Genomic DNA, 27762 nt, shown 5'->3' with positions numbered 1-27762 from the left:
AGGTAGCGGAGACGTCGCGGCAGCCGCTTGCCGGGCGCTCACGCAGCAGTCGGGGAACAGGGACAGCAGCCCCCGAGCCGGAACCTCCCTCCTGCCTCGGGTTACCGCCGCCCCGACCTGGGGAAGAGAAGCGGCCGCCGCGCTGCCCCCCTCAGCGCCCCGGCCGCGTGGCTTGCCGCTTATTTTCCCAGCTGGCAAGCGTCGCGCTGCAGACAAGGGAATGCCTGTGGTGAGTTGTTTATTTTGTTGAAGTTTGCGGTGGGCCAGAGGGACGTGGGGGGTGAGCGGCAGGCAGCGGCCGGGACTATTTTGTTTAGGTCTCCGTCCACCTGTGTGGTATAAATCTGCCAGCCTCGGGGCGGCGAGAACCAGGGTGAGAAAACCCCAGCCCTCCAAAAGGCCCCTTCTTGCCCCTTGTAGACCTAGAACCACCTTTGCTTCTCCACTTTTGGAATCGGCTGGATCCTAGCTAACACTACCCCCACGCCCCTGATCAGTGCTTCCCGCCCCCGCTGCGAACAGGGCTGGCGTTCCAAAGGGGAGTCAGCGCCCACTCCCCGGGGACAGCTTGCTATTGAAGTTCCTCCCGGGTACCCTCCCCCGTTCCTTGAGGATAGGGGAGCTGAGGACTTGATACGAGGGGCTCTTGTGAAATTAGTGGGAACTTGTTTGGGCTGCTTCCGGCATGAAGTCGGTTCAGGGGTGTCGGGTCAGCTCATTAGTACAAACTGGGATTTGGGTTGGCCAGAGTTTCCCAGCCTGCAGGCTGGGGGGAAGTAAGCGGTTGGCTCCCGGCGGAGCTCAGAGGAACCCCCGGGGCTGATGGCAGTCGCGGCAGCGGCTGCGTTTGCCTGGAAGAAAAGCTTAAATACATTAGCGAGCTGGTAAAGCTTTTAAGGCCTTCTCGGGAATGAGTGGCTGGGTAATGAGAGGTTAATTTTGTTTGGAAGGGAAGGCTGCGCTGGTTTCCTGAGATAAATGGACAGGAAGCGCATTACCTCCGCGCGCTGGCAAGCGACTCCAAAATGCTTTTTGCACCTGCCGCTTTGAGCGGTGCGAGCCGCGGCTGAGCCCGAAGGGATCGCGGGGGCCGGTTGTATACGCTCGGGTGATGAGCCCCACGCACGCCCCAGGCCCTCTCCTTCCGGGGGCGCAGCGCTTACCCCTGGCTCTGGGACTCTCCTCTCACATCCAGGTCCTGCGTGTTCCGGAGCTCAGGGATCCCCTGATCCCGCCAAGCCCCCTCCAGGAACGGAAGGGTTAAGAATGATGTAAGTACAATATACAAGCTGCTTGCCGCTGGGCTGTCGGACTCCGGGCTCCTTCACCCCTGCCTTGCGTAGGGTGGACTGGGGAACAGCAGGGGAGCCTTTACTCTAAAATGGGTTGCACAAATCGCAACCCCGGGTCTGATTCCTGGCTCCTCTGCCCCCGGTGATTGTTAGAGACCTCGTGTTAGATTTCTGAAAATGGAGATTCTGTTTATTAACAGGGGAACAGTTAAGACATCATGTAAAGGTTCAGGATAAGAAACCACATCTTGTTTAGAATCCATTAATGTTGCTGGCATGTGTTTTAATTCTACCCATTTTGCACGGATGCTTTGCTGTGTCCCCTAATTATACTGTTCCAGTCTCATCTTTTTTTTCCTGAAAACAAAGACGCAGGAGGAAAGAGTACAAGTGGCAAGAAACAGGGTGGATTTGTGAATTGTGCAAGCTGTCACTTCACGATTTTTTTTCTGATTAAAATGTAAAAACTTTTATAAGTCATCGATTTTATGTTTGTGTTCTAGCTCCCTCCCCAGATTTTTCTTTGTAGAGTCTTAAAATCCTCCTTAACTTGCAGCATACTAGCTGCGGGAGTGGATGCGCTGTAAGTGACCATTCACTACGCTCTTGCTTCCCAAGCTGATTCGGGATCTTACTAACAGTCCGAATTTACCCCGCCAATGTGTCAACTAGACTAATGTCTTGAAAATAGGAACCACCTTGTGGTTTAATTGTGAAAATTAACATTTTCCTCTAGCAGGCTGAACACTTATGCAGCAATAAAAAGTGAATTGTTAGGCGTATAAATATTAAGCTTGTCAAATTTTACAACAGAGGAGCAGTAAAGTGCCTTAGAAAAAATGAAGTTTTTCCTCTAAAGAACAACAGCTCCATTTCAGGACACCAGGATTTGCAGTGACTCGAGGGTGCCCTCTGTTGATAAAATCTAGAGCATCCGTGTACTTAAGGAGCAGGATGTAGGAGGGAGAAGAGGAAAGGCGGGGAAATCATAGAAAATCAGGAGTGAAAAGACTCAAACTAAACTGAATTTGATCCTTAACTCTTGGTTATATGTTTTAAAGTATGGTCAATAAAGTAGGATGCTTCTTTCATAGGGGTCGAATTAAATCTTGGGTTAAGGAAGAAGAAACATCTTACTGTTAGTCTTTGCTAGCAAAATACTTTGAAAGATAGTGTTCACATTTGATTACTATTTAAAAGACACTTACCAGTATTTCATTAACTTGATTTCATTTGTAATATGTAGTAATTGTAAGAGAGTAAATTTTTGATTTACAACACAGTATCATCTAAAAATCATATCAGATAACTCCCCCCAAAATGTCATTTCTCCAGGCAACTCTGAAGCTACTATTAAGCATATTATAGATACACACAAGGTTTGGATTATATCTTGGGCAGTGAAAGGTGTGTTTACCACTTGAGTCATCATAGTACGTAATAAGTAAGTAATGAAAAGTTGCAGTAAAAATAGATAGGCATCCTTCATTAGGGACCTAGTGGTTTGTATAATTCAGAATGCGTCTAATGAGTAAGCTGGAGCGTTGGAAGGTTTGTCCTCAATTATCCTGGTCCATTGATTAGCACTTTTTAACATGTTGGAATATTAACGTGTCCGTGGTTGATACGAAATTCCTAATTAGAGATTCTAAGTAATGTAGCAGGTAGGGTTGCAGACTGTGACTTGGATATCAGTGAATTTAAAATGGCAGCCCTTTGCCGTTTGGAGAAGGGCAGAGACAAGGGCAGTACGAAGTGGCTCCCGGCCTTTGAGGCCATTCTTGAGATTAGATACCACTTCACACCTACTCATAACAAATTAGAACCTATCATCAATCTCACAACATGCTTTCCTGTGTCTCCACTGGCAACCTCTTTTCTGGCAGACAATTGGTTTTCCCTCATTTTGGGATCCATTCAATCGCAAAAGTAGAAACCGACCTGCCATTGGGTTAATTTGCTAATAGACGATGAAAATTTGTGGAAAAGCCACTGAGCAACAAGAAATCATGGCATAATTATTCTACACTGCATTAAAAACTTACTATCCTCATTAATCTAATTACACTGTAGCCGAACACGTTGAAGTTCGCCCGCTCTCAGACCCCTCCCCGCAGCTTTCAGGAAGGGAAATGTCAAAGGAACAAGAACACCGGAGCCTCGCACAGCTGCCAGCGAACTCCGTCGGGAGCTGGCGGGTACCTTCCCAGCCTATCCGATTTGTTCCGGACCGTGGGTCACATTCGGATTTCCAACGCGACTGGGTGCTAGCTTTACCAAAAGTCCGCAACAGGCTAAGAACGCGGTTCCGCAGATGTGATTGGCTGCGAAGGGACCTGCCGCAAGGCTCAGGGTAAAAGCGTCCGCTTCCTCCAAGGAGCCGTAGCCGTAGCTGGAGCTGGAGGGACAGAGTGAGGGTGATGAAAAAGAAATTTTTAATAAAAGTCATGGAGGGAGGTTGAACCTGATCACATTAATTCAAGGAGAGGTCAAAGGCCGGTGCCTTTGTAACGACGCCAGGACAAAGTTGCTGTCGCCTGTTTCAATTGGGTGCGAGGAAACAGTAAATCGCGGAACGGGGTGGAGGGAGAGCAGAGGAGGGAGCCGGAGGGAGGCTGGGCCCGGGCGCGAAGGACAGGATTCGCAGCGGGCGGACGCGGAACCCGAACTACACGGGGCAGGCAGAAAGAAGGAGGAGGCACGGAGGGGCGGGCGCTTTGGGCCCTACGAGTGGCGGGCTGGGCCCAGAGCGTCGGCCTCTCAGCCAATGGAGCTAGAGGGAGGGGCGAGGTCGGGGTGGGGACGACTCGGATTGGCGGGTGTAGGGCGGGCGGGGCGGCAGTGAGGGGCTGAGATTGATTGAGAGCTGGGCAGACGCGGAAAGATATCCTGGCCGGCGGTGGCCGCTGGTTGGGGCTGCGTGCTCCTCATTTTCGTCTACACCCGAGCTCCACGCCTGGTGAGCCCACGCTGGCCGCGGCCAGGGCGCCCGCGCGCTGCAGGTCGGGCCCCTCACTCGCTCACGGTCTTTGTGTCTTCTCTCCCGCCCCTTCTCCCTCCGCCCGCCGCCGTCTCCGGCCGCCACGATGCCACTGCGCCCTGTTGCCGCCGCCGCCAACTCGCTCCGCCCGCGGCGCACTGCTCGCTGCGGCGGTGGCGGCGGCCCGTGCTCGACGCGGGCCTGAAGGAGGAAGAAGAGGAAGCGAGGCGCGTCCTCCGGCCCATGCCGCAGCCACGGCCCGGGACCCGCCACGGCGCCCGCGCCGCCGCCCTCGCCGGAGCCCACGAGACCTGCATGGACGGGCATGGGCTTGAGAGCAGCATCTTCCTGCGCCGCCGCCGCCGCCCTCGCCGCTGCCGCCGGGGCTGAGCAGTGCCCCCGCCCCCGGCTCTGCCCGCCGCCCCTGGCGTTGCTGCTTCTGTTGCTGCTCAGCCTCGGGCTGCTTCACGCAGGTATGAGGCGCGCGCGCGAGGGGAGCCAGCTCTAGGGCCGAGTGCTTTGTTCCCCGACACCCCCGGTCCCGTAGGCGCTTGCCGGGGCGGAAGGCGGCGTGGCGCGACGGGAAAGGCCTCACTAGCCCCTGCCATGCACCTTAGCTGGGCTCGCGGGGCGGCGGCAGGAACACACCCACTGACCGAGCGGAGCGCCCGGGGCGCAGAGGAGAGGCCTCTTCCCCTCCCTCCCGCCTTCCCAGCCTTCTGCTCGGACCATTGATAAATCTCCCCTCCAACAGCCACTTATCAAAGATGTAGCGGGCGGGGGCTGCGCACCCGAGACAAATGTTCCGGATGCTTTATTGCTCTCTGCATTGGTGTTTACTGAAAGTCAGGCTGGGATCAGGTTTCCGCAGCCGCCGCCGCCGCCTCGGTGGGGTGACTAGGAGCCTTGTGCTGCTTCTCTGGAGTTGGGGGTGGCGGCGAGGCGAAGAAATCGCACCAGATGGAAAGATTTTCACCAGAGCTGGAAAACCTGGGGGTTAATCTCGAAGTAACTTAAACTTTTTAAAACTGGGATTTCTTTCATATTTGCGAAAGCTGCTTTTAATTCAGCTTTCAACCTCTTTGGAAAAACTCGTGCTTTGTGGCTAGCCGCGTGTTTTCGGGTTCCAGGAGAGGCTGACAGATGTCTTGCCTTCTGGAGGTTTGGCGCTTCCCCTATGGAAGCAGCGGTGAGGAATCTGTTCTTAACGAAGTAAGCCTTCTTCGTTCTTCTTAGCGAAGATGAGCCTTTTAGCATGTTTTAACCTACTTTTCTTTTTAAAATCGTTTCATTAACACGATGTTATATGTGAGTTGCATTTCAATAAAGCTGGGGAAAAAATCTAGGACACTCTTTACTAATAAGTACCACTTCTAGGAGCAGATCTAGACAAAGAATTTTTTTTATACCAAATTGAAAGATAATTTATCTTGTAGTTTGAGCACACTTAGAGCATTAGGTAAGTTTTCCTTCGCGATCTTTTTGTCCTGTATTTGTAGGACAGCAGTCACAACGCTCTGATCTGGAGAATACTGAACTTTAATGCCACCCAACTGTACGGAGTAATTCTTATTTATTTACTAAGTCATAGCAGCAGTGTTAAAAATCCAGGAGGTCTTTTAAGTAATAGGGAAAAAATGTGGCATTTGAGGAGGCGACTTAATTTACTTTGCATAACTTTGCATTGTGATGTAACAGCTGCATTTTAACACTGTCACTTGTGGAAACAGACCGAGGTCTTAATAGTGTAAATAGCAAGTTTTACGATGATTAAGGTTTTAAATTAGTGACTTTAGAACCTTAGAAAATAAAGTCAGTTTGCTTATGGTTACATGGAAAATTTTTTATGACGTGTCAAAAAATCTGCTCAGGAGGGTTTTGTGTGAAAAAAATAAGTGTCCATAATGTCAAAGTGTAGGTTGCTTGAAATGGAAATTGAAGTGGTAGGCAGGACTGTGTCCCTCTTGACTACTTGGATATCGTTTCCTTTAGTTGTCATTGGGTCCTACAACAGGATTGGAATGTGGTCCTTGAAGATTTCTTCGCTGGCCCATGAAAGGCCTAAGAAGTTGGTTTAAAAGTTTAGAAAATTAAGGTGCCTTAGTTCAAGAACTTGGAATGTGAAACTCCTCTCAGTATCCTAATGTGCTCACGCTGAAGTCACCATTAGATTCTACCCAGAGTTGCTGTGGTGAGTGATATCTGTGGACAGCTTGTTGGAATGGAGCAGTTAATCTGGTTATAGAAAAGAGGGCTCCTTTTTGAGAGATTTCTTTGAAGAGCAGTGCTATTGAAATGCAGGGGGTGTTTCTCCTCAGAGCAGGGAGCCTAGCCGAGTGCTCTTTACAGATGGGCTACCATATGTTTGATGCCTGGATCCATATAATTTGCCTCTGCACCCCATATGGCTCTGCATTTCACTTAATTCACTTCAGCATATCTGATTTCTTTTATTATAAACTGGTGATTGGGCTGCAGATTCACACGCGCAGTCCGGACATTGAGGAAACTGTCTTGAATGGTGAGGTCTTTATGTCTGGATCATTAATGAAAGCTATAGACCCACAAATCCCTTAGTAAGTTTCATTTACCGGAATGAAAATACTGTCACATCATAGATGATCTGATTTGAAAAATAGATCTGTAGCTGCAGATTTTGAATTCTGCCCTTGGGAAATGAAAAGAATACTTTTATTCACTTTTTTTTTTTTTTTTCCCTTAAGCAAACCTCTGCGCTTCCTGAATGGAGATCCAATATGGGAGTTCCTTGCTTACTCATACACTTCATGGCCTTCTTGGCTGCATCCTTGAAATTGTTTCTGCTCTGCATTGTCTTGGTATTTTGACAGGAGGCTTACTTTACCGCCTATAACAGGCAAAGTGCGCATTGTCATTATAAATTCATGAAGCCTGGATGTTTCTGGGTGTATGCTGCAAATTAGTCATTATACAGGAGCCTGTGATGGGGCTGAAACTGCTGACCCAAATGCACTTTCTCTCTATTTAGCCCTCCTCCCTCCCATCTTCTCTATTCAAAAAGTCTGTTAGAAACCTCATCCAAAACAAAGGAACCCAAGGAGTTCTGTTTTATGTGAGATTTCTCAAAGGAATCGGCACCCACCTGCTATGAAAAAGCGAGAGGGGAGGAAGGAAAGGAACAAAAAAGGAGCTGGGAATCTAAATTCTGCTTTTCTCTTTCTTTCTGAACAGTTGCATCTGCATTTCCATGCTGGTCTTACTTCTGATATTTTATGACTATTTGAAATAATTATTAGTAAGTGTATGCTTGGCTAGATTTTATAGGCCATAACAAAGAATAGGCACTGCAAGTTTAGCAGAAAGTTCTTGTGCTGTCATTTATATGTTGTCCAAGAACTGTTCATTACTGAGTGATCTTGGCCCATATTTTATTTTCTTGCTTACTGCTTACTGTGAAGCTGATTTTAAAAGAAATACTGTAGTTACGTCTTTTTTTAAGCTATCAAGTACTTTCTTGAGAATCAGGCATTTAGTAGAGATGTGACATGTGGAGGAATGAAAACAGGATTTGAGGAAAGGCACCATGCTCTGGGCTTCATACTAGCTGTTTACAATCCAGCCAGGACAAGGCCTTTAGTGTCCCTTTGTCTTGATTTTCCCATCTGTAAAATGGGTTTAATACCATTTGGGGGGTTGTTGGTTGGTTGTATTTTTTTGTTCGCATTTTTGCTTTTTTGAGTAAAAATAGTTGAAAAATGATTTGATCTACTTTATAGAGAGGAATTCTATAAATATCAACTTTAGAATGAGCAAACATAAAAGGGACCAAACACATCAAGATGTATTTGATTTTTTTAAGTGCGATTTAGTGATAGCTGTAAATTCATAGCTCCAAAATATTAAAATATTTTAATCTCTTTTACTTGTGTTAAATCAAATATCCAATCTTGACTATATTTTTCCCTTTTTGGTTTTTGAAATTTAAGAATGGTTGGGAAAGTGCCTTAAGAGGTTGTCATTTCCTACCCTTTGTTTCCCCAGCTGATGCCATGAGCAGAGATTACAGGCTATTTTATTCAGATTTAAAAGCAGTTTACTACTGAAAAGATTAAAATATCTTTCTAAGATGATTATTAGGGTTAGTTTTAAGTCTTTATCAGGTAAATTACTAAATCTTGATATTATCCTGAAGTTTTGTTATGCCTAAATCTTGAATAATTATACATTTAATAATACTCTACTGACTGATTTCCCCCCCCATAGATATTTTATGCCTAGAAAAGATCACAGAGTTTACTGTAGAACAACCTACTCATTTCTCATATGAGGAACCTAAGACTTGACACTGAGGCTCCTCCATGGTTGAGAGACCTATAAAGGATGGGCAAAAGTAATACAGATACGCATTACAGTTCATTTGTATAAAATTTGAGGTGGATGATAAAGAAAATTGTTTCTCATTTCAGTAATCCTGGTGTTCCCATTTTAAGGAATATAGTGTTAAACTGATTGGTGCACACCACTGACCTAGTCTTGGCAGTTCATTGTGTTTTTTGTGCTTTGAGAGATTTTACACATTTTTATATGAGAAGCCAGGGGCAAGCCATAATTTGAAAACTGACTTTTTAAATAGTAGGGCAGTAATCACATGATTTTTCATTCATTTTAGCTTGACTTAAATCATTAAGTTAATGTGAATTAATCATTAAGTTTATGTGAATTGTTGATTTAGGGGAAAAGTAGTTTATACTCTAATAATTCTGTCTCTGGTTCTGTTTCTGGAAAAAAACATAGTTGGTGGGATCACCTGTCAGTGTTACGTACTTTTTGATTTAGTGTACTTTTACTGGTGAACTGTTTAGGAGCTGGAATCCTAGTGTGGTTGATGTTATGGGATAAGTGAATACCTAGCTTGGTCAAATCAATCACTTCATTTTTTTAAGGGAACATTTACACTTTGTATTGATAGAAACCAGGAGATTAAGTGTTAATTTATATGCAATTTGTTGATAAACATTCCTCAAGAAATGCAGAATAACTTAGTACCTGGATTTTTTTCCTGATATTCTTTGCCTATAGCCATAGTAGAATCAGGTAAAGGTGTTTTAACTAATCATGCTGTAATTTAGGAGTTTCCCCTCCCTGAGGTGTGCAGGCTTTACTCGTGGTTTTGTGCATAGACAGTGATTTCCAAAGCACATTACTTATGCAGTTTTCAAAATCAAAACAAAGTTCATATCTTTGACTTGGTCTTAAAGCAAAGACATCTTTCTCAAAATCTATATAAACAATAGCAAAGTTGATAAAATATTTCGTTTATCATTCCCTTGTAATTTTACCCTAAGAACACTGGGCTAGACTCCTGTTTACTCACAATGGCCCATGCTTTAGTCTCAAGTTAACTAGCTGCATGCAGTGTTTCTCCCAGTGGCTTACTTTGTGAGAGGCCAGGAAGCACAATACAGCCCTATTTCTGAAGGCCTTCTTAAAATAGGAGTATATGAAATAGAACAAACAGTTCCCAGAGGAGAATGTCATTTTCTCATGTAGCTCAGGAAGTTGTGAAGCATTTAAAAAATGTTTGTTCTTATCTTCTTTCTCATAGGTGACTGCCAACAGCCAGCCCAATGTCGAATCCAGAAATGTACCACAGACTTTGTGTTCCTGACTTCAAACCTGAACTCTGCCATTGATGGCTTTGACTCTGAGTTTTGCAAGGCTCTGCGTGCCTATGCCGGCTGCACCCAGCGAACTTCAAAAGCCTGCCGTGGTAACCTAGTATACCATTCTGCTGTGTTGGGTATCAGTGACCTCATGAGCCAGAGGAACTGTTCTAAGGACGGACCCACATCCTCCACAAACCCTGAAGTGACCCATGACCCTTGTAACTATCATAGCCACGCGGGAGCCAGAGAACACAGGGGAGGGGACCAGAACCCTCCTAATTACCTTTTTTGTGGCTTGTTCGGAGATCCTCACCTTAGAACTTTCAAGGATCACTTCCAGACATGCAAAGTGGAAGGGGCCTGGCCACTCATAGATAATAATTATCTTTCAGTTCAAGTGACGAATGTGCCTGTGGTCCCTGGATCCAGTGCTACTGCTACAGATAAGGCAAGTGTACTTTTTTCTTCTTTCCAATAACTTTCAGAGTTTGATTCTTCAGGCAACTTTTGAAGTGTGATACAAAAGACCTAGTTTAAAAGGAGCTTCTCTTGGTCATCTTGGCACGCAGGGTGGATGAAGGATTAAATGAAAATTACTTGGTAAAAAATTTCTCAGTGGAATTCTAGGGCTTATGTAAAATGTGGGTCTAAATTTAAATAGGCAGTGATACGAAAAATAAAAAGTAAACATTGAAGTTGGGTTCTCTAGGGAAAAGGCAGGCTTGCTTAATGAAAAAAAAAAGTTCTTTATTTTTTCAGTGGTGTCATTTTTAAGTGCAGATGTGTGTGGCTCTTGAAGAAATCCATGTTCAGATTTATCAGATGACTGAAATGGGTGTTCTGAATAAAGAACGCTGTGAAGCCAGAGGCAGTAACCCATCAGGAAATTTTATTGGGAACTTGGAAGCTATAGTAAAATGTAATGGCTATAAGCCAGCTTCTCAGTGGCAAGCCCACAGTGGTGTTTTAGTTCCTAACCTAGTGGTGACCAAGGAAGTTAAGAATTGGATATTGCAGAGCAGTGATTTATAACCCCATGTCATCTCAGGATAAAAATGTAAGTCAGCCTGAGGGGAAAACTGACATAGTTAAGTTAAACTTACCCTGTCTAGCTGCCAGTGTATGTGGTGGTTGTTTGTTTGTTTTAAAGAAACTAATACTGAATAGAGATCCTCTAAGCCAATTTTAAGGCACCAGTGTCTTAGTGCAAGTAGGTGGAGAGGAGCTATGACTGGCTTTCCAGTTGCCAGTCCGAGCTGATTCAGGTGTTAATAAATAAAGCAGTCAAAAAGGGTTGTCCATGAAAATAGCATCCCAAGTAAGCAGCTCCTTCACTGTCTCCTCCAACCACAAAATCACATATACAGGTTTTCTCATCTTGCTTGATTTCCTTTGTTTATCTTTTCATCAGTTGGTTTAGGCTAAAATATAATTGACAGGGAACAAGCTTTTATAATACTTAACGACTGTTCTTTTGATTCCAGGACACCTCCCTTGCCTCCAAACATATGTGACATAGTCATTAAGTGAATTTAAATTATTTTACTTCACATTTTGTGGAGGGAATTTTACAGCACCTCCAGAGATGTATGGAGACACCCCGGGGGTGTCACAAATCTAAGATTAGAAGTCATTGCTCTGAACAAAGACTATTACATCGATCTAGACAAATTAGGGGGACTTAAAACTATTTACGCTTCAACTCCCAATAAAGCCCAAGCTTACCTTTCCAAATCTTATATCTCAAACTTTTCTTCCTCTGTGTTTTACAAGTATGCAAGTAATTTTTCCTATCTGTATATTAAAATATGTATTTGCTGTATGTTATGATATGAAGTTAGTATAATTATGAAGTCATAAGACAAGCCATGGGCAAAAAATCCATCATTATTGCAGTCATAGGATATAAAACCTGGGAATAGTCTTTGAAAAGACATAACACTGAAAATTCAAGAAGACAGTTCTATTAGGAATGTAGAAAATCATCAAAATCATTGTGTAAATAATTGAGGGCTTGGAGTGGTATCCTTCAAACGATACTTTTGAGATTAATAAGTGCTGTGTGCATAGGAAAATACAGTTGACCCTTAAACAACATGGGTTTGAACTGCACCAGTCCACTTACGTGGGTTTTTTTCCAGTAGTAAATACTACAGTACTACATGATCCATGGTTGGTTGAATCCTTGGGTGCAGAACTCTCGATACAGAGGGCCAGCTATAAAGTTATATGTGAATTTTCAACTGCACAGGGGTCTTTGCCCCTAATCCTCCTGTTGTTCAGGGGTCAGCTATATTGTTTCTTTTCACAAGCCCAAAGTTTTGTTTTCCAAGCCTTCCATCCAGTCACATGTCACTTCTGTTTGGTGTTCAACCTTTCAAAATTTTATACTTTTTACAGATCATGTTGAAAATATTTGGGGACAACTGGTTACCTTATGAGTATTAACATTATATAAATGGAACAGTTGACACTGAAGGACTTCAGATCATTCTATTTCAGTTGTGCTTGAATCTCTCATAGTTTTTAGCAAATAAATAAATACAATTTGTTTTCTCCCTCACTTTGGTAAGGATCAAAGATTTTACCCATTCCAGAAAGGAGAGGGGAAAAATTATCCTCTAACATAAACTCAAGCAGACAGTGAGAATGTTTGGTCTTTAATTGCACTATTGGAAAGTATTTCCCCACATCTGGTGACCATGCTGTTCAGCAACAAATGACTCTATGACCTCTAGTAGTTGTTTCTTTCCTTCTTCTTTTTGTAACTCTCTCCAAAGCCCCCAAAAGCATCTGGAAGGTTACTGTTGAGGGCCTGTCTCCATGTTGGTATGGCTTCTGCTGGTGAAACCAAACAAAGGCCTAAAATTTTGCACTGCAATTTCCTTTTACCAACCCGGGGCCAAAATGAACCCTTTTAAAAATTCTAAGCAATGAAAAAATGATGGCAATAAAAATAAAAACAATGAGACAAAAAAGTACATAAGAAATAAGTTCCAAAAAAGATCTAATTTTTTTTCCTTGATGTCTACTGTAATACTGTTTTCAAGAAACCTTTAAGAAGAATTTTTTATATGAGTCCCAGCTTTACTGAGACCTTAAATACATACATAGACCAGCTATTGGATAACCCAGCACTGCACATTGCGGATACTGTGTCATCCTGTGGTCAAGCATTTTTAATGACCTATGTGCTCAGTGTCACTAGATTTAAAGACTGACCAATGATGTCATATCATAGAGGCTGGCTGGTTGTGATGCCGAAATTATAGTATTTAAGCAAACATTCATTTCACCACCTTCAGCACTAAACTGAAGCACTAGACTCAGGTGTTTTGCTCAGGGAAGTCCCTAAGGCAACTCAGTCCTGGTAACCTGGCTTCTTAAGCAAGTCATCTTCAAGGCTGTCTTTGTGAGCTCTACCTGCCCCTAAACACCCACGTTTCAAACCTCATCACGAAAAGACAAAGCTTGGGGGGAAAAAAAATCTAAACTACAGAGTCACCTGTATACTCAAGGGGTCATTTATTAGCTAAGACTTTTCCTTATCCACATGGCAAGCAGTGAGTGTAGGGCAGCAAGACCTGCAGTGCTTGACAGTTTGGCCTCATCTTCCCTTGTCTACTTTCTCTCCCCGTTCCCTGGGAAACGTCGGTCATGCTGCGTGCAGGTATGCCTTCTCACGGCCACTGGGTTTATGTCGTGCCCTCCACCAGCCTGTTGGGGATCCCTTCCCAGGAGTCTGTATGGTTGGCCACCTTGCCAGCTAGATGTGTTCCTAAAGGGGAGACCAGGGCTATTTTTTCATCTCTCCCCGCCGTGGGGCTGCCAGGGTTCCTGGCACACCTGCACACCTCTGCTGAGATCCATGTCAGCTCTGGGCCACCTTCTACACCTTTGGCTGTAAGGGGCAGCTTCTGGCCTGCAGGCACTCTGCGGGAGAGAGATGAGAGAGGGGGCAGGCTTAGAACTGGCAGCGCTGGCTACATGGGAAGAAAAGCAGTTTCTGTTTTGGGCTGGGGGTGGGGGAGGGGACACAATGCCAGTATCTCTCCTGGGCCTCACACAGGTAAATAACCAGGTCATCTGTGGGGATGCTGGGCTTCTGTAACTTCTCTTCCACATTCTCTTTGCCAGCCTCTCAGTCTCAACTCCTTTTTACTTCATTCTGTGCATCTATGTATCCCTGTTTATGTGGATTTAATAAGGAATTGTATATGCCATGATTACAGGTGATTTTGGTATAAATTATTTTATGAAAGGATTCTGCACTTTACAAATGTATTCCTAGTAACATGTATTAAAAGCACCAGTCTCTCAGGTGCATTTAAAATGATTCCTTTAACCAAAAAATTTCAAGGATGAATGTATTACACACCTAAAGGATGGCAATATTTTTAAAAATTATTCTGTACAAATAATTGGTATACCTTTGCTTTGTTTTCCCTTTCGTTTTAACGTAATCATGTCCTTTCTCATCACTCTAGCTTTTGTATGCTGTTCTTCAAACTCAGTGAAACAAAACTGCAAGTAGGAGGGGAGATTGAGATGACTGCAGGTCCTTTATAGATCTTCAGATTTTTCTGTACTTCATCCTTTAGTGAGAGAAGGTGGTTTACCTTCAGGCAGTTTGACTTTGGGGAAGAGGTGTGTTCTTTGTGCTTGACCAAGCCGGGTGGCTGTTGAACAGGTACTCTGAGGTGCCTTGTGAATTCTTGCTGCTGCCATGGGCCACCAGCTCCCAGTGACCCCATGGGCAGTAGCTTTCAGTGCCTATCCAAAGCATGGTAAGAGACCCTGTCTTTGAAAGTCCATAATTATCCCTAAGTCTCGAACTCTAGCTGCTTTCTGGGAAATTTCCTGAAAACTTCCACTGGTTGATGATACTAGAGATACAGGAAGACTTAGTCCCTTTGACCCATTCTTGCTTACTATCTTCATCAAACTGCATAACCCAAGGTGTTCCCTGATGATAAAATACTCTTCACTTGTAGGGTCCTAGAGCATGATTGGATCCTGTGCTCCTTTCTGATGCCCCTTAGCATGAACTGTTGTTCGACAATCAAATGTGGGCATGTAAACCAATGTTCTGGGTCATTCTCTGTTGGTTACAAAATCAGAGCAGACGCGCCTGCATTGCAAAGGCTTTCCACTGTCTTTAGGCATATCTTTGGATCAAGGTTTGGAAATCTGTCCTCTCTTGACCCTAGGCCTAGTGCATTTTTTTGTAGCCAAGTTTTTGTAACCAATTATGTTTTTAGTATCTTCATGGAGACAATGTGAGCTACACAGTGGTGATCATTCTTATTTTTGTGGACTAAGGAAGATGCCTTATCCTTCCCTCTGCCAGATTGTGATTTGAATACATGGACACTGTGCTTTCGTGCAACATTGTTACAGAAGGGACACGTGGCAGTTTCTTTGAGAATATAGAGCCCTTTCCTTCCAGAGAGCACAAGCTGTCTTGCAGATACATTGTAACTAATCCTTAAAATCTGAGGTTGCTCTTTGTTTTGTTACGATTATCTGTTATGCAGCTAATTCTTGCCATCTTTTTAAGATTTGCATCTTGTCATGGTCCTCCTTGTTTTGCAGAAATGCTAAAAAAAAAAAAAAAAAGGTTATAACACCAGTTGAGGCATATTGCAGAACAGATGGGAAAGAAGTTTGCAGTTGTAGCTCCCAGCTTGTATACTATATTCATTTCTCTGATAAAATGTATAATGTGGTGCTACATTTGAAACACCCAGCATTAAAGGGCCTATTATGCATGGGAGATGCAGAGGTGAATGTTGTCTCTGCCTCAGTCTAAGCACATAACTAAACTTTGCAGCAGTCAGTGGAGAATTGTGGGTTTGTGTGTGGGGGAAAAAAAGCCATTCGCAGGGTTTCTTCTTAGAACATTGGTGGCCCACATTATAAGCTGGTTCCAAGAGCTGCGAGTTTTCTCGGGTGTCAGGAAGGACCAGGAGGTTGGGCTAGAGAGATGGGCTGCTGTACCCAGGGCCTGACTGTCCCCGCTGGTCACCATCACAGGCCAGTGTTCTTACTCCTAGGATTTGTCACAGTCTCCCTTTTCACTTCCCACTGTTCAGGTGGCCCCTCACCTGCACCCAGGTCTCCTCACTCCTGTATACCCTAGCAGGCTCTAGAACCCTGGCTGCCACTGTTGAAAGGTTATTGATCTTTGATTTAATACCAGAAAGCTTTCTAGGGAATTTGACCATCAGTATCACCAGTTCTTAGTTAAAATCATTTTTTCAGGGTTCCATCTCATCTTTAAGACACATGAAAACATGTCTTAGATAACCTTATCCTCCCTGAATTCACTTATTGTAGAGATAATATTGAAACATTAAAGAATAGTTTTTAGAAAAGCAGAAATCAGCTATAATTGCAGGTGGTAGTATTTCTATTTGTCCTTTTCTGTTTCCTGCATAGCTCTCGTTTGTACTGGATTGTAAGGTCTCAGGCCCAGAAACTATTCAGCTTTGCTTCATAGAACTATATGAAACTTCAGCAGATTGCCTGGAGGTAAAAGTATATGTGGGCAAAGGAAGAAGGAAAAGAAGGAGAAATTATTAGCTCCATGATGTATCTGTAAGTGTGAAAGATCATTTTGTAAGGTGAAAATGGGCCTGCCTTATTTATTCTTTATGCTGTACTTTCCAAACAAGATACACCTTTATATTGTTCATACAGATTCATGTACTCTAGGTAATGAGTCTTTTATCATCTTTCTGTTCTCTGGAGTAGAATGAAGAAATACGGAAGATGTTAGTGGAAACTGTCTAAAAATGTATAAAATTTGTGTCTGTGTATCTTGTCAGTTTTATATTTTGAATCTCTCTGTGCCGCTCCCTCTGTGCCAGATGTGGTTTGGAAGGACAAAAAGGACCTTCGTAATCCCCCATTTATAAGAGAAATTAACCCAACGCCTGCCTGAGCCAGCCAGGATTCCATGCGAGTGCTGTGGGCCTCTACTCCTTTAAAACAAATCCACACTCCTTCATAGTTTAAACCAGAGGCAGGAGGCCAAGTCTGATGCACAGCTGAGAGTTAGAACTTGTTTTTCTGTCACATTTCCAAATGTTTCTCTCTGCCCTGTTAAATTTTCTTTGAGTTAACATTTTGAGAGGAAGGGGCGAGAAGGAAACATTGGATGGTTGGTACTTTTTTTGTTGGCTTCAATTAATGCTAACCAAACAGTTTCTGCCTGTGCGGAATGTGGGATAGTTACCTACAGTGTTGAACAATGAAAAATGCTACCTTACCCATTTTGTCTTTATTTGTTTTGACTGTAGTAGAACTTGCTCTTCCACTGTTTTGAATTTTGTGTTCTCATGGGTGGGGTAACTTCAGGACTTCTTAAACTGCTCAGCTTGTCAGTAAGTAATAACTAACAAGAATAGCAGCACCCATCTAAGATGCAGAATTTAGCTGGAGAGCCTTGTAGTGAAAACATGATGCTGTCGGGTCTAGAAAGAACTTCAGGTGAAGTTGGGTCTGTGGAGAGAGGAGCTCTGTATGTCCCAGTTAGCTGGTTATTAAGAGCTGGAGCCCAAAGTACCTTTGCTGCTGCTGGTGGGGTTCTTTCAGTGTTGGAACTTAGTATACACACTGTGGATAGAATTGATGTGACAGCATTTAAATACTAACTTCCCATCTGCTCTGCATGTGCTCCTGAAAAAAGGGGGTCAGGGTTTAATCTTTCCGTCTAAAGGTGTGGGTGAGTACACACATAAGCACACGTGTGCATTTATGTGGTGTTCATGCTTTCCCCGCTCCCTGCCTCAGGAAAATGAAGACAGAAGGATATTGTTTTGTAACTTTCCAGTTAACTGGCTTCTTGGAATATATGGTCACTGCCTGTAACCACCTCGTTCCTGGGCTTTGCTTTTTTTTTTAATAGCCCTGGGAACCTGCAATTGAACCTACAAGTGACAGAGTGTGAGTGTATTGTGGAGACCTTCAAGCCCTTTTGCTTTTTAAATCACCAAAACTGAAAAATGATCAATGAGACTGTGATTTCCTAATACCCATTGGTTTGGGAAACAGCTGTGCTGAACCCTGGCCCTGTGCCCATCCCCCCCATCCCCCCCCCCCCCCAATTAGGAGGGAGATCCCTAAAAGCAAGACTTGCTAGGGCAGATTCCTGCCCCTAGAGTTATTGCCTCTGGCCCTGGCTGTCACCTTTCAGAATATTTTTAGCCTCTGGTCTAAAGCACAGTGGCAGCCTCGGCCTGTAATACTGTCTACACATATCTAACTTCGCATCTAGCAGTGTAGTGAGTTCCTACATTTGCTGGCCTCCTCAATGCAAAGTCCGAACACAACAAACAAGAAGTTCCGTTTGGAGTTCTCTGAGTGCCAAGACTGTGAGGACCAGAGGCCTTTCCTCCCCAAACTCAGCTCTGGTCTGTACAAGGAAACTGGCCGATTTCCCTGTCTCTGAGCCTATTTCTACTTCCAGCCTTCCTTGTTTTAAGTGTACAGAAATTGCCCTTTGGAAGTCGACATTTTTTTTGCCTGTCCCTTTTATGTGTCATCCCTGGGCCTGCTTCCCTTTCTCTCTCACATGCTCTTTCCAGCCACTGAGCTTAATGCTTCTCCCCTGGACCACCCTAGCAGCCTCAACTGTGGGTGTCCTTTCCCTCTGGTTTGGTTTCTTCTTTCTCCATCTGCTGCCAAGAACCCCTCCAGCAGCCAAGGCAGCCCTTGTTCCTGCATGTATTACCTAGGGCAACACTGAAGAATAAATAAGTCTGATCCATTCCGTTTCTCTGGAATCCTGTACATGTTTCTAGAACAGAGCTCTGTGGAAAGAGACTCATGAGCATAGAGAAACCTATTTTGATATCCTTAGAAGGTAGGAGATTTTTATAGTCTCATTCAGGACTTAAAAGAAGTCTAGAGTAAGATTTTTAACCTGCCACCCTCCTCTTAAACACATGTACTACTGTCTTCCTGTTAGTATCTTGTCCTACTCCAATGAAATTACTTAAGAAACTATACTCTTATAGATCTTAAGTTCAGATTTCCTATAGGTAGATAGCTGATATGTAGGCTGAGTCGGAATGGTAAAATTACATTCGGTTCATCGAGTTCACACCTTCCTGACAGATTTTTTTTTCTTAGTTTTTCAGGAAAATTATCAATGACATCAGTTATTAACCAATGCAACATTTTTTCCTTAAGTATGGTACATACACTCTCCTAGGTTTTGTATGAAACTGTTCAAACAGAAAGTTATTCTAGATGAATATGCTTTTGTTTCCTGCTCCACAAAAGGGAGAGAGATCCAGAGTTCTCCCCAGTCCAGCCGAGATACTTCCTTATGGTGCTTCAGAGCTTCCTAGGCTCAGACTCCTCAACATTTATAAAAACTGACCCTCTGAAGTTAAGATTATGTGTTTTAGAGCTGGAGATAGAGCACGTGTGTTTATTTCTTTGAAGCATGTGCCCTTTTTGGAATGGTTTCTTGTTTTGCTCAGCCTTGAGGACTGAGTGTAGAGGCTGTACTCCACTGATCTGGTAAGAGCAAAGGGGCCATGGGCACAGCGTTCTCTTATTCTCCCACAGTCGCCTGTTTTTTCAACCTATAATTGCACCCAGAGGATCTGAGGAAGTAGACTTATCAGCTAATTATATGAAATAAAATTAATTTTAGCTTCCTTAACACAAGCAGAATCTTAATTAGGTACATATCAAAATTGTTTCTGTATGTTCCAGGCTGATTTCTGTGACTTTCAGTTTGGTTTGCGGGCCCATCTTAATCCAAGAGATGGAGTCCCTTGATCTTAAAGTCGAGTTCTGCTATTAGAGAAATCGAGTAAGGTCCTGCACTTGCAGTGCCAGATGGCCTGATTAAACACCAATAAATGTTTCTTCCAAAATACAATAAGCACAAATAGTTAAGTGCACAGCCTGTGGGGAATTCTACTGTTTGAAAACTTCTGTGCAGCACTTTGCAAGGCTGTCGAGCCTGGGGAAGCTCTGTCTGTGCATTGCCAAGGCAATGCCTGGTTCTCTGGGCTACGTCGTTTTCAGTTAATTTTTTTTTTTACTTTCCTGGTGGAAAGGAGAGGCAGCTGCCTCTAAATATTGGTATTTCACAGCAAACCTTAAATCCTTATGGCCTTACTCGTGTGGAAAGGTTGATTTGTAGCTGCTCTCTTGCTCTTCCTAAGAGACCCGTTGGGTGGTAAAGATCTCAGGGAATGAAACATTAAAAATGAATGAGGGGACTGGAGTAGTTTGTCTGAGGTGAGGGTTGGGAGGGGCTGGGCGGGGGAGGTTTAACAAAAGGCACTGGCGTTTTAAATGCACAGAAATGCCATCCATCAATAATAAATGGTGTGGCATAGAACAGATGTGCCAAATTGAGTTATTACAGCATATGGATCAGTTCATAGAGGGGGGAAAGTAAGCAGCATAGCTGGTGTTTTTAAATTATCTGTTTGAGAGCTTTAGAATACATTTTTGAATGTCCTGTTTTTACCCTCTGACAGCTGCTAGTTGGAAATAGAAAACGTGTGGAATTACCAAACATGCCAATTAAATTTTGAGTGTTTTTAAAGTAAGAATTATTGAGAGTGAATAAATTTTTTTTTTTTTTTTTCTGAAGAGGGAGACAGAATCTGGAAATGAATTTCTGGCCCTTCATGGCTGAGTGCCTGCTTTTTAAGACCTCGAGTTGTAATTAATTGTATGAGGAATGAAATTACATTACAAAACTTAAGTCATGTGAAACTGTTACCTAGTGTTTTCTACTACATTGATTATATCTCTAGGTATCTCTTCAGTACTTACTTAAACTACAGAGGACCACTCAGGAAACTTCTCTCAGGCTTTGAGGTTGCTTCATTACCCTCAGCATCTTGATTCAAGGGCTAATTCTATACATATGCTCCGAGCGAATTATTTCACCTAAAGGAGGAACAACAAGAGAAATACCAGCTTCGTTGTCTCATAGAGAAAATCACTCCTAGGAAATTGGACAGACAGAAATCCATTAGGTAAACTGGAATATTTTGTAAGTGTAGATAGTATGCAGCGGTCAAGCTTTAAGTTTTACTTGATCTTCTAGAAGTAATGGGAGTTACTGTCAGTGTCACAGGCATAGCAGAGGACAATAACGTGAGAGTGTTTGAAATGACTCCCGAGTTGGAATTGGTGGACTTGGTGAGAGCTGGAACTATTCCACTCATCTTAATATTGACCCTTGCTTGCCTTTTTAGAAACTTGTTTGGAATTGGATCTCTCTGGTGTGTTGTCGCAACAAAACTAATTCCTCTGTGTTTTTCCTAAGGTGAACTAAAAAGTACTTAATTCTTGCAGATAACGCCAAGTTGGTTTAAATTTGAGGTTTGTTAGACTGGAAGGACAAATGGCCTAGCTGTTTTAGAAGAGTTCATTTACTCTTTGAGTGTGGATGTTCTAGTTGAAAATGAGGAGAGTGGCTGTATGAAAAGTCTATTACTCTTATTGTAGCCGTCTGTATTAACTTTCAACTCTTCAGGTGCAGAATTTACTTGAATAAATCTTTTTCACCTCCAAGGGATCCCAGCTTACCTTAAAAAAGCACTTGTCAAACTGTCTTTAGAGCCACCAAATAAATCTATTTTATAGTCCCATTAGATATCTAGCTCAAAATCCCACTCGCTCTGGAAGGTCGTATGGTTGGATGCACAACAAATTTCCTGAAATCATCTCTGGTACACCTCCTTCAGGTTGTTAGGAAGGTGTTGAAATGTGAGAAGGCTGGTCATGAAATTAAATTGTGGCTCAGGGTAATTAGGAAGGGAGAAAACCAAGCATTTTCTTAGTGCATTGTCTGGGTTTTAGTTGCAGCTGCAAACAACGGATATGAATTTAACCAGTTGCTACAGTGCAGCTGGTTCAGATGTGGCTTTATAACTGGCTGAAGTGAAATGAACAGGCTGGAAAATTCCAGTTAGGTAACACTGGTGGTAACACGTGGAATTAAATAGTGTGAGCAAATGCTGGCCGAGCTGGGGAAAAAGCCCTTCGGACATAAACTTGAGGGTGGTGGTGAGGACTTGTAGAGAGCGGGGTGGGGAGGGGCCAGCATGGCCTTTTAAACAAGGGTCTATTGTTTTGATTAGCCCCCTTGCAGGAGGTGGAAGTTTCCCTCCATCCAGAGTAATCTGTAGAGTGTTTGGCTTGTCTACCTCCCTCCTTGACTGAAGTCACCTGATACTTCTTTTTTTCTTCAAGAAGAAAGAATAATTGGGATTGACACATACACTCTGTTGATGCTATGTATAAAATAGAAAACTGATGGGAGCATACTGTACAGCACAGGGAACTCTACTTAATGCACTGTGGTGACCTAAATGGGCGGGAAGTCCAAAAGGAGAGGGATAGGTGTGTATGTATGGCTGATTCGTTTTGCTGTGCAGTAGAAGGTAACACAACATTGTAAAGTTTTGCTGTGCAGTAGAAGCTAACACAACATTGTAAAGTAACTCTACTCCAGTAAAGATTAATTTAAAATAAAATAGTTCTCTGAAAAAAAAAAAAGAAGAAGAAGAAGCTGTTACCTCAGTTATTGACAATAACTCAGATCTCAAAGCATAGTCTTTTTTCCCCCTTGGGGACCGTTTTCCCACCTGTGTGACCCAGAAGGCCCTGTCTCTTCCTCGTCATCTTCCTTCCATCCCCTGCGGCAGAGATGTTGAGGATGTTGGAGACAAGGTGCTCAAGGTTCATTTTTTTTTAATAATTGTTCTAATTAAGGAAATAAAATCAGTTCACTCAAGGGAAGCTTTTGTATTATCAGTAGTTTTTTCTCCATGAATTGTCTGCCTAACTTGGCGGGTTGAGAGTTGACTGGGGAACAGATTTCTGAGAAGTCGAAGGGCCATCGTGCTATTTGGGGAAAACATTTGCTGTAACTAGGTTTAGGGTATTTAGTCTGCCAGTGCTTGGGAGCTGCATTTGCTAAGTGAGTTTGCTGTCACAGCGATTAGTCAGTCATGTGAAACATTTGATTAAGGGACTTAAGAGAAATCTTTCCTGAGGCACATGATTGGTAGCTGTTGCTGGGATGGCCCCCTCCTCAGCTTTCCATTTCCTCCCTCAGTGTTTATAAGTAAGTTTGTAGTGATGAGTCATGGGATATGGTTTTAGCGTCCAAGGGAGAAACTTTTTAGAAATTGAAGTTCTGGTACGGGGCTTCCCTGGTGGCGCAGTGGTTGAGAGTCCGCCTGCCGATGCAGGGGATGCGGGTTCGTGCCCCGGTCCAGGAAGATCCCACCTGCCGCGGAGCGGCTAGGCCCATGAGCCATGGCCGCTGAGCCTGTGCATCCGGAGCCTGTGCTCCACAACGGGAGAGGCCACAACAGTGAGAGGCCCGCGTACCGCAAAAAAAAAAAAAAAAAAAAAAAAAAATTTCTGGTAGGTTTATTGTTAATTAAGCCACTTAGAGCTTCTGCATAACTGAGAACGGAATCTTTTTTTCTCAGAGCTCTACCACAGCTCATCTGTTTTTGGAAGGAGACAAAATATAAATTACCAATAAAAATTGCCTGTATCCCAACAACAGCATTGTTCTGTCTTAGGAAAATGAACATTTTTTCCGGAGGCACATTCCCCGGATCTGTGTTAAATTATCATTCCAAATACATAGGACTTTTAAAAGTTTCCCTAACAGTGACACCATTCACTTGCAAGGCAGAAGCAAAGAGGCCTAGTCTGGAGATTCTGCCTCTAGCCATTCAACTCCAGAATGGAGAGCAGCTCTTGCCACACAAGGATGCACCGTCCCGTATCCCTCCCATCGTGTTAAACTTTGTACGCGTTCCTTCCCACAGATCACCATCATCTTCAAAGCCCACCGCGAGTGTACAGATCAGAAAGTATACCAAGCTGTGACAGATGACCTGCCAGCTGCCTTTGTGGATGGCAGCACCAGTGGAGGGGACGGCGACATCAAGAGCCTGCGTATCGTGGAGAGGGAGAGCGGCCGCTACGTGGAGATGCACGCTCGCTACATAGGGACCACGGTGTTCGTGCGGCAGCTGGGTCGCTACCTGACCCTCGCCGTCCGCATGCCTGAAGACCTGGCCATGTCCTACGAGGAGAGCCAGGACCTGCAGCTGTGTGTGAACGGCTGCCCCCTGAGCGAGCGCATCGATGACGGGCAGGGCCAGGTGTCTGCCATCCTAGGGCACAGCCTGCCTCACACGTCCTCGGCCCAGGCCTGGCCTGGCTACACACTGGAGACTGCTAACGCTCAATGCCACGAGAAGATGCCGGTGAAGGACATCTATTTCCAGTCCTGTGTCTTTGACCTGCTCACCACGGGGGATGCCAACTTCACTGCCGCAGCCCACAGTGCCTTGGAAGACATGGCGGCACTGCACCCCAGGAAAGAACGCTGGCACATTTTCCCAAGCAGTGGCCTCGGGACTCCCCGTGGAGACAGCCATTTGTCTGTCAGTCTAGGCCTCGCGTGCTCCATCCTTATCGTGTTTTTGTAGGGGTTGTCTTTGTTTTGTTTCTGTTTTTGTCTATAACAAAATTTTAAAATATATATTGTCATAATATATTGAGTAAAAGAGTATATATGTATATACCATGTATATGACAGGATGTTTGTCCTGGGACACCCACCTGATTGTACATATTGTGTTTGACTGTTTTCACGTCTGTTGGATGTAGTGTTCTTTGATTGTATCGATTTTGTTTTGCAGTTTCGTGAAATGTTTTATAATGTCCCTGCCTGGGGACCTGTTAGAAAGCACTTTATTTTTTATATATTAAATATTTATGTGTGTACCTGGTTAGTATGTATATAGTACACGTGCACAGACACCGTACGCAGCGTTCCCTTTGAAGATGACCGGTGACGTTGTTTGTAGCTCTTCCTGGCTGCGCCCTCCTGTCCTTTCCCACTGCTGCTCATCCCATGCACGCAGCTTTCACCTGCTGCCTCCTGGGGCAGCTGCCTCGTTCCTTTGAACTAGGTCCTTACCCTCTTCTTCTGCCCTTGCTTGATATGGAAGGACAGTTAACCCCCCTCCAGGTGCTTTTGGCTGTTTAAACACTGATTCTAGGCCCTCTTCCTCTTTTACAGCTGTCACTTTTTCGGAGGGTGGGGAGAATGTTAGTACCGTTCTTATTAACTAGGATTGTTATATCTGAGCACTTATAGTATGGTAGGTTGAATGAAAACTGCTGTTTTTATAGGTCAGAAGGGGCTAGTGATGACAATTTCATAGATGAATACCAGGCATCTTGCTAGACCCCGGCAGCTCTCAGAATTTTGTCATCCCGTGTCCTTGTGTAAACTGTAGCTTTTCCCCTTTTAACTCTATTCTACATTGAACGAACAAAACGCAAAAACATAAATTGAGTGATCATGCCTTGCTCTTATCTCTGTAATTTGTACAAGCCCACATTCTTAGCCTTCTCTTCCTTGGCTGTTTGGGCTCAGAAACACACTGCTGCCTGTGTTCACGCCCAGTAAGCCCTCCTCAGTCTCACTTTAGGACCCCAGGGACTGGGGTTTGTTAGATTCTTGCTTTAACATCAAGGCCCAGATCCCATCACAAAGTCTTCCTCTTCCTTGCCCTCCACACCGAGGCCCTCCTCAGCCTTTGACACATCTGTGTGCATAATGGAGTGGACTAGGGCGCTCATGACAGAAGCGCTTCCTTGGCCTGACTCTGTATGTAGCTAACTCTGGGTGCTGGTTAGTCCAGACATTGGCACTGGGCAGTATTGCACCCCAGGTGGCCTCTCGATTTAATCAGATACTCTCCCTCTTAACATCAGTAGGTGACTATTATTTAGTCATTTTACTTTATAGTAATTTCACCAAGCTACAGAGAAACTCCTTGCCTCTTCAATTCCATTGTTGGCACCTCTTGCAAAAGGAAAACACCACCAACAAAAGGCAAGAACGCTAACTGAGAACATGAACTCCAGGCTAGGTAGGTTTATGTTGTTACATCTAAAATGTAAATGTATGGTTCCAAGAATTAGTGGTAATATTTATACTTTACCCTAATCATTTACGTAAATGCAAACAAAAGTTAGTGAACTTTAAATTTCACAGCAGAATCTTTGGGTCAAGATTCTGCTTAGTTTTAGTTGGCCAGGTAATTTCTTCCTTTTGCCATGTCCTGTTGATAAGTGGCACTGCCAGAGGCCCAGACTGGCAGGAAAGAGGATGTCATTTTGTGAAGTTCTGTTTCTTCGTGAACTGATCTATCAGTCACAGGATGGAGATGTGGGTTCATCCAGAGGTGGCAAACCTCCTCTCGACCATCTTCTGGTATATGAGAGAATAATCTTGGCCAGTCTGGGAAAATCCTGAAGGCATCCTGCTTACAGAGGGTTGAAACCCAAACCTGTTATCCTTATATAAGAGCTGGACCGGGGGCCTACCTACCATCAGCTCTGAGCCGTGACTTCTTTTGTTCACTTACAGAATCCTGTGCCAGGTTAGAAGCTATAGTTAGCTAGTAATTTTGACGTAATTTGAGTAGAATGAAGGAAAAATATTTAGGGTACTTCTAACCACTATTTTTGTGCAAATAGTCTAAAAGTGAAGTAAAAACAGTAGAAGTTTTCTACAGTATCTGGGTTTAGAGTGTATATGATTAACATACCTTTGTCCTTTTCAGGGAAAGCAAAACAACCACCTCTGCTAATAGTTGGGAAAAGAAAATTGGGTTGTTTTGCCCATATCATTTACCTGGAAAGGATGCTTAAAAGCATCCTACATCACTATTATTAGTACCAGTGTATTTAGCTGTTCTCCCTTTATAGTCAGTATCTCTGTATGACACTGAGGCCCTCCCCACAGATAACTGTTTCAGAAATACAGGTATTTCTCTAGAGAAGGGCCTGGTTTATCTTCTCCAGTTTCTTTCATAGAATGTCTAAAGAAAATGCTACTTGCACATGTTGGTTTTTGAAATCCTCCTTAACCAGAAGAGTGTCGGGTCATACTAACACATAGGTAGGATGTAGCTGTTCAAACGTCTTCTGGGGGAGCTTAAACTTGTGGGAAAACACTGGTTTTCACAGATGCTCCACGTGGCTGTCTTTAAAAGACTCGAAACATTTTTTTGTCCTTCTTTTTGTTATGCTTGGAAACTCCCACAGTGTGTAGAGTCTTTGCAAAGAAACCTTTAGATGTGGTTCATAGATGTATGAATAAGTATCTGTGTAAAACAGTGAGTGTGCAGTGTGTAAATACTTTAAATTATGGTAGAAAAATAAAGTTACATACCATCCTGTGGAATGTTTGTTCTGTGATTATAGTGACACCTGCTGGAAGAGCCGAGAAATAGCAGAAGAAAGGGAGTGAGGGTGTGTTTGTGCAAAATCCTTTATGGTTACTGACAGTAAGTTGTACAACTTGTCCACAGACTCATTTTCTAAACTATATCACTACTGTGGTTTTTCCTTTTTAAATTTTAAGCAGTTGCAGATAAGTCAGTATTATCCCAAAGGTCTGTCTTTAGTATTAGTTTTGGGCCCCTGCAGACATGGGACCTGCATTTGGTTCTTTGAAGGCAGCCTGGATGGCAACAACTTAGTCCTGGTGGGGAGGATCTTGGGGGGCAGGATTTTCTGGCTTTGGAAACTTCTGTAAATCCCCACTTCTTGGGTGTTCCAGAAAGAGACATCACAAGACTGTAAGTTAGTCTTTGTTCACGAAACATGCCAAAGGGTAGAAAAGCTTGAAAAAGAATTAAACCCAAACTGAAGGCACAGAAAAGCACTGTTAGTGCTACTAGGTAGAATATTAAATGGAGCCAATTCTGATTGGGGAAAACATATATAATCATTTCTTAAAGAGAAA

At 43.6% G+C, this 27762-nt stretch overlaps 1 protein-coding gene and 2 long non-coding RNA genes across 3 annotated transcripts in view; 2 read left to right on the top strand and 1 right to left on the bottom strand.

Annotated features, from left to right (window-relative positions):
• The window catches only part of LOC125963895 (uncharacterized), a 29171-nt gene extending 27871 nt beyond the window's left edge, over positions 1-1300 (bottom strand). The window contains exon 1 of the long non-coding RNA XR_007476322.1: positions 1164-1300. This is a non-coding gene — a long non-coding RNA (uncharacterized LOC125963895). The remainder of the gene's footprint in view (positions 1-1163) is intronic.
• Positions 174-27198, top strand: RGMB (repulsive guidance molecule BMP co-receptor b). The gene is made up of 5 exons (XM_004263507.3): positions 174-229; positions 1196-1271; positions 4480-4745; positions 9857-10365; positions 23756-27198. Exons 2-5 carry the CDS (start codon positions 1267-1269, stop codon positions 24422-24424), a joined length of 1449 nt encoding a protein of 482 aa, XP_004263555.1. The 5' UTR covers positions 174-229; positions 1196-1266; the 3' UTR covers positions 24425-27198.
• Positions 16524-23339, top strand: LOC125963894 (uncharacterized). The gene is made up of 2 exons (XR_007476320.1): positions 16524-22348; positions 22387-23339. It is a non-coding gene; the product is annotated as an uncharacterized LOC125963894 (long non-coding RNA).
• Positions 27199-27762: the final 564 nt, after the last annotated feature.

This window comes from Orcinus orca, chromosome 3 (assembly GCF_937001465.1).
Source record: "Orcinus orca chromosome 3, mOrcOrc1.1, whole genome shotgun sequence".
Taxonomy (NCBI): Eukaryota; Metazoa; Chordata; class Mammalia; order Artiodactyla; family Delphinidae; genus Orcinus; species Orcinus orca.
Note: the sequence above shows the minus strand (reverse complement) of the source record. Positions and strands in the feature narration are given on the sequence as shown.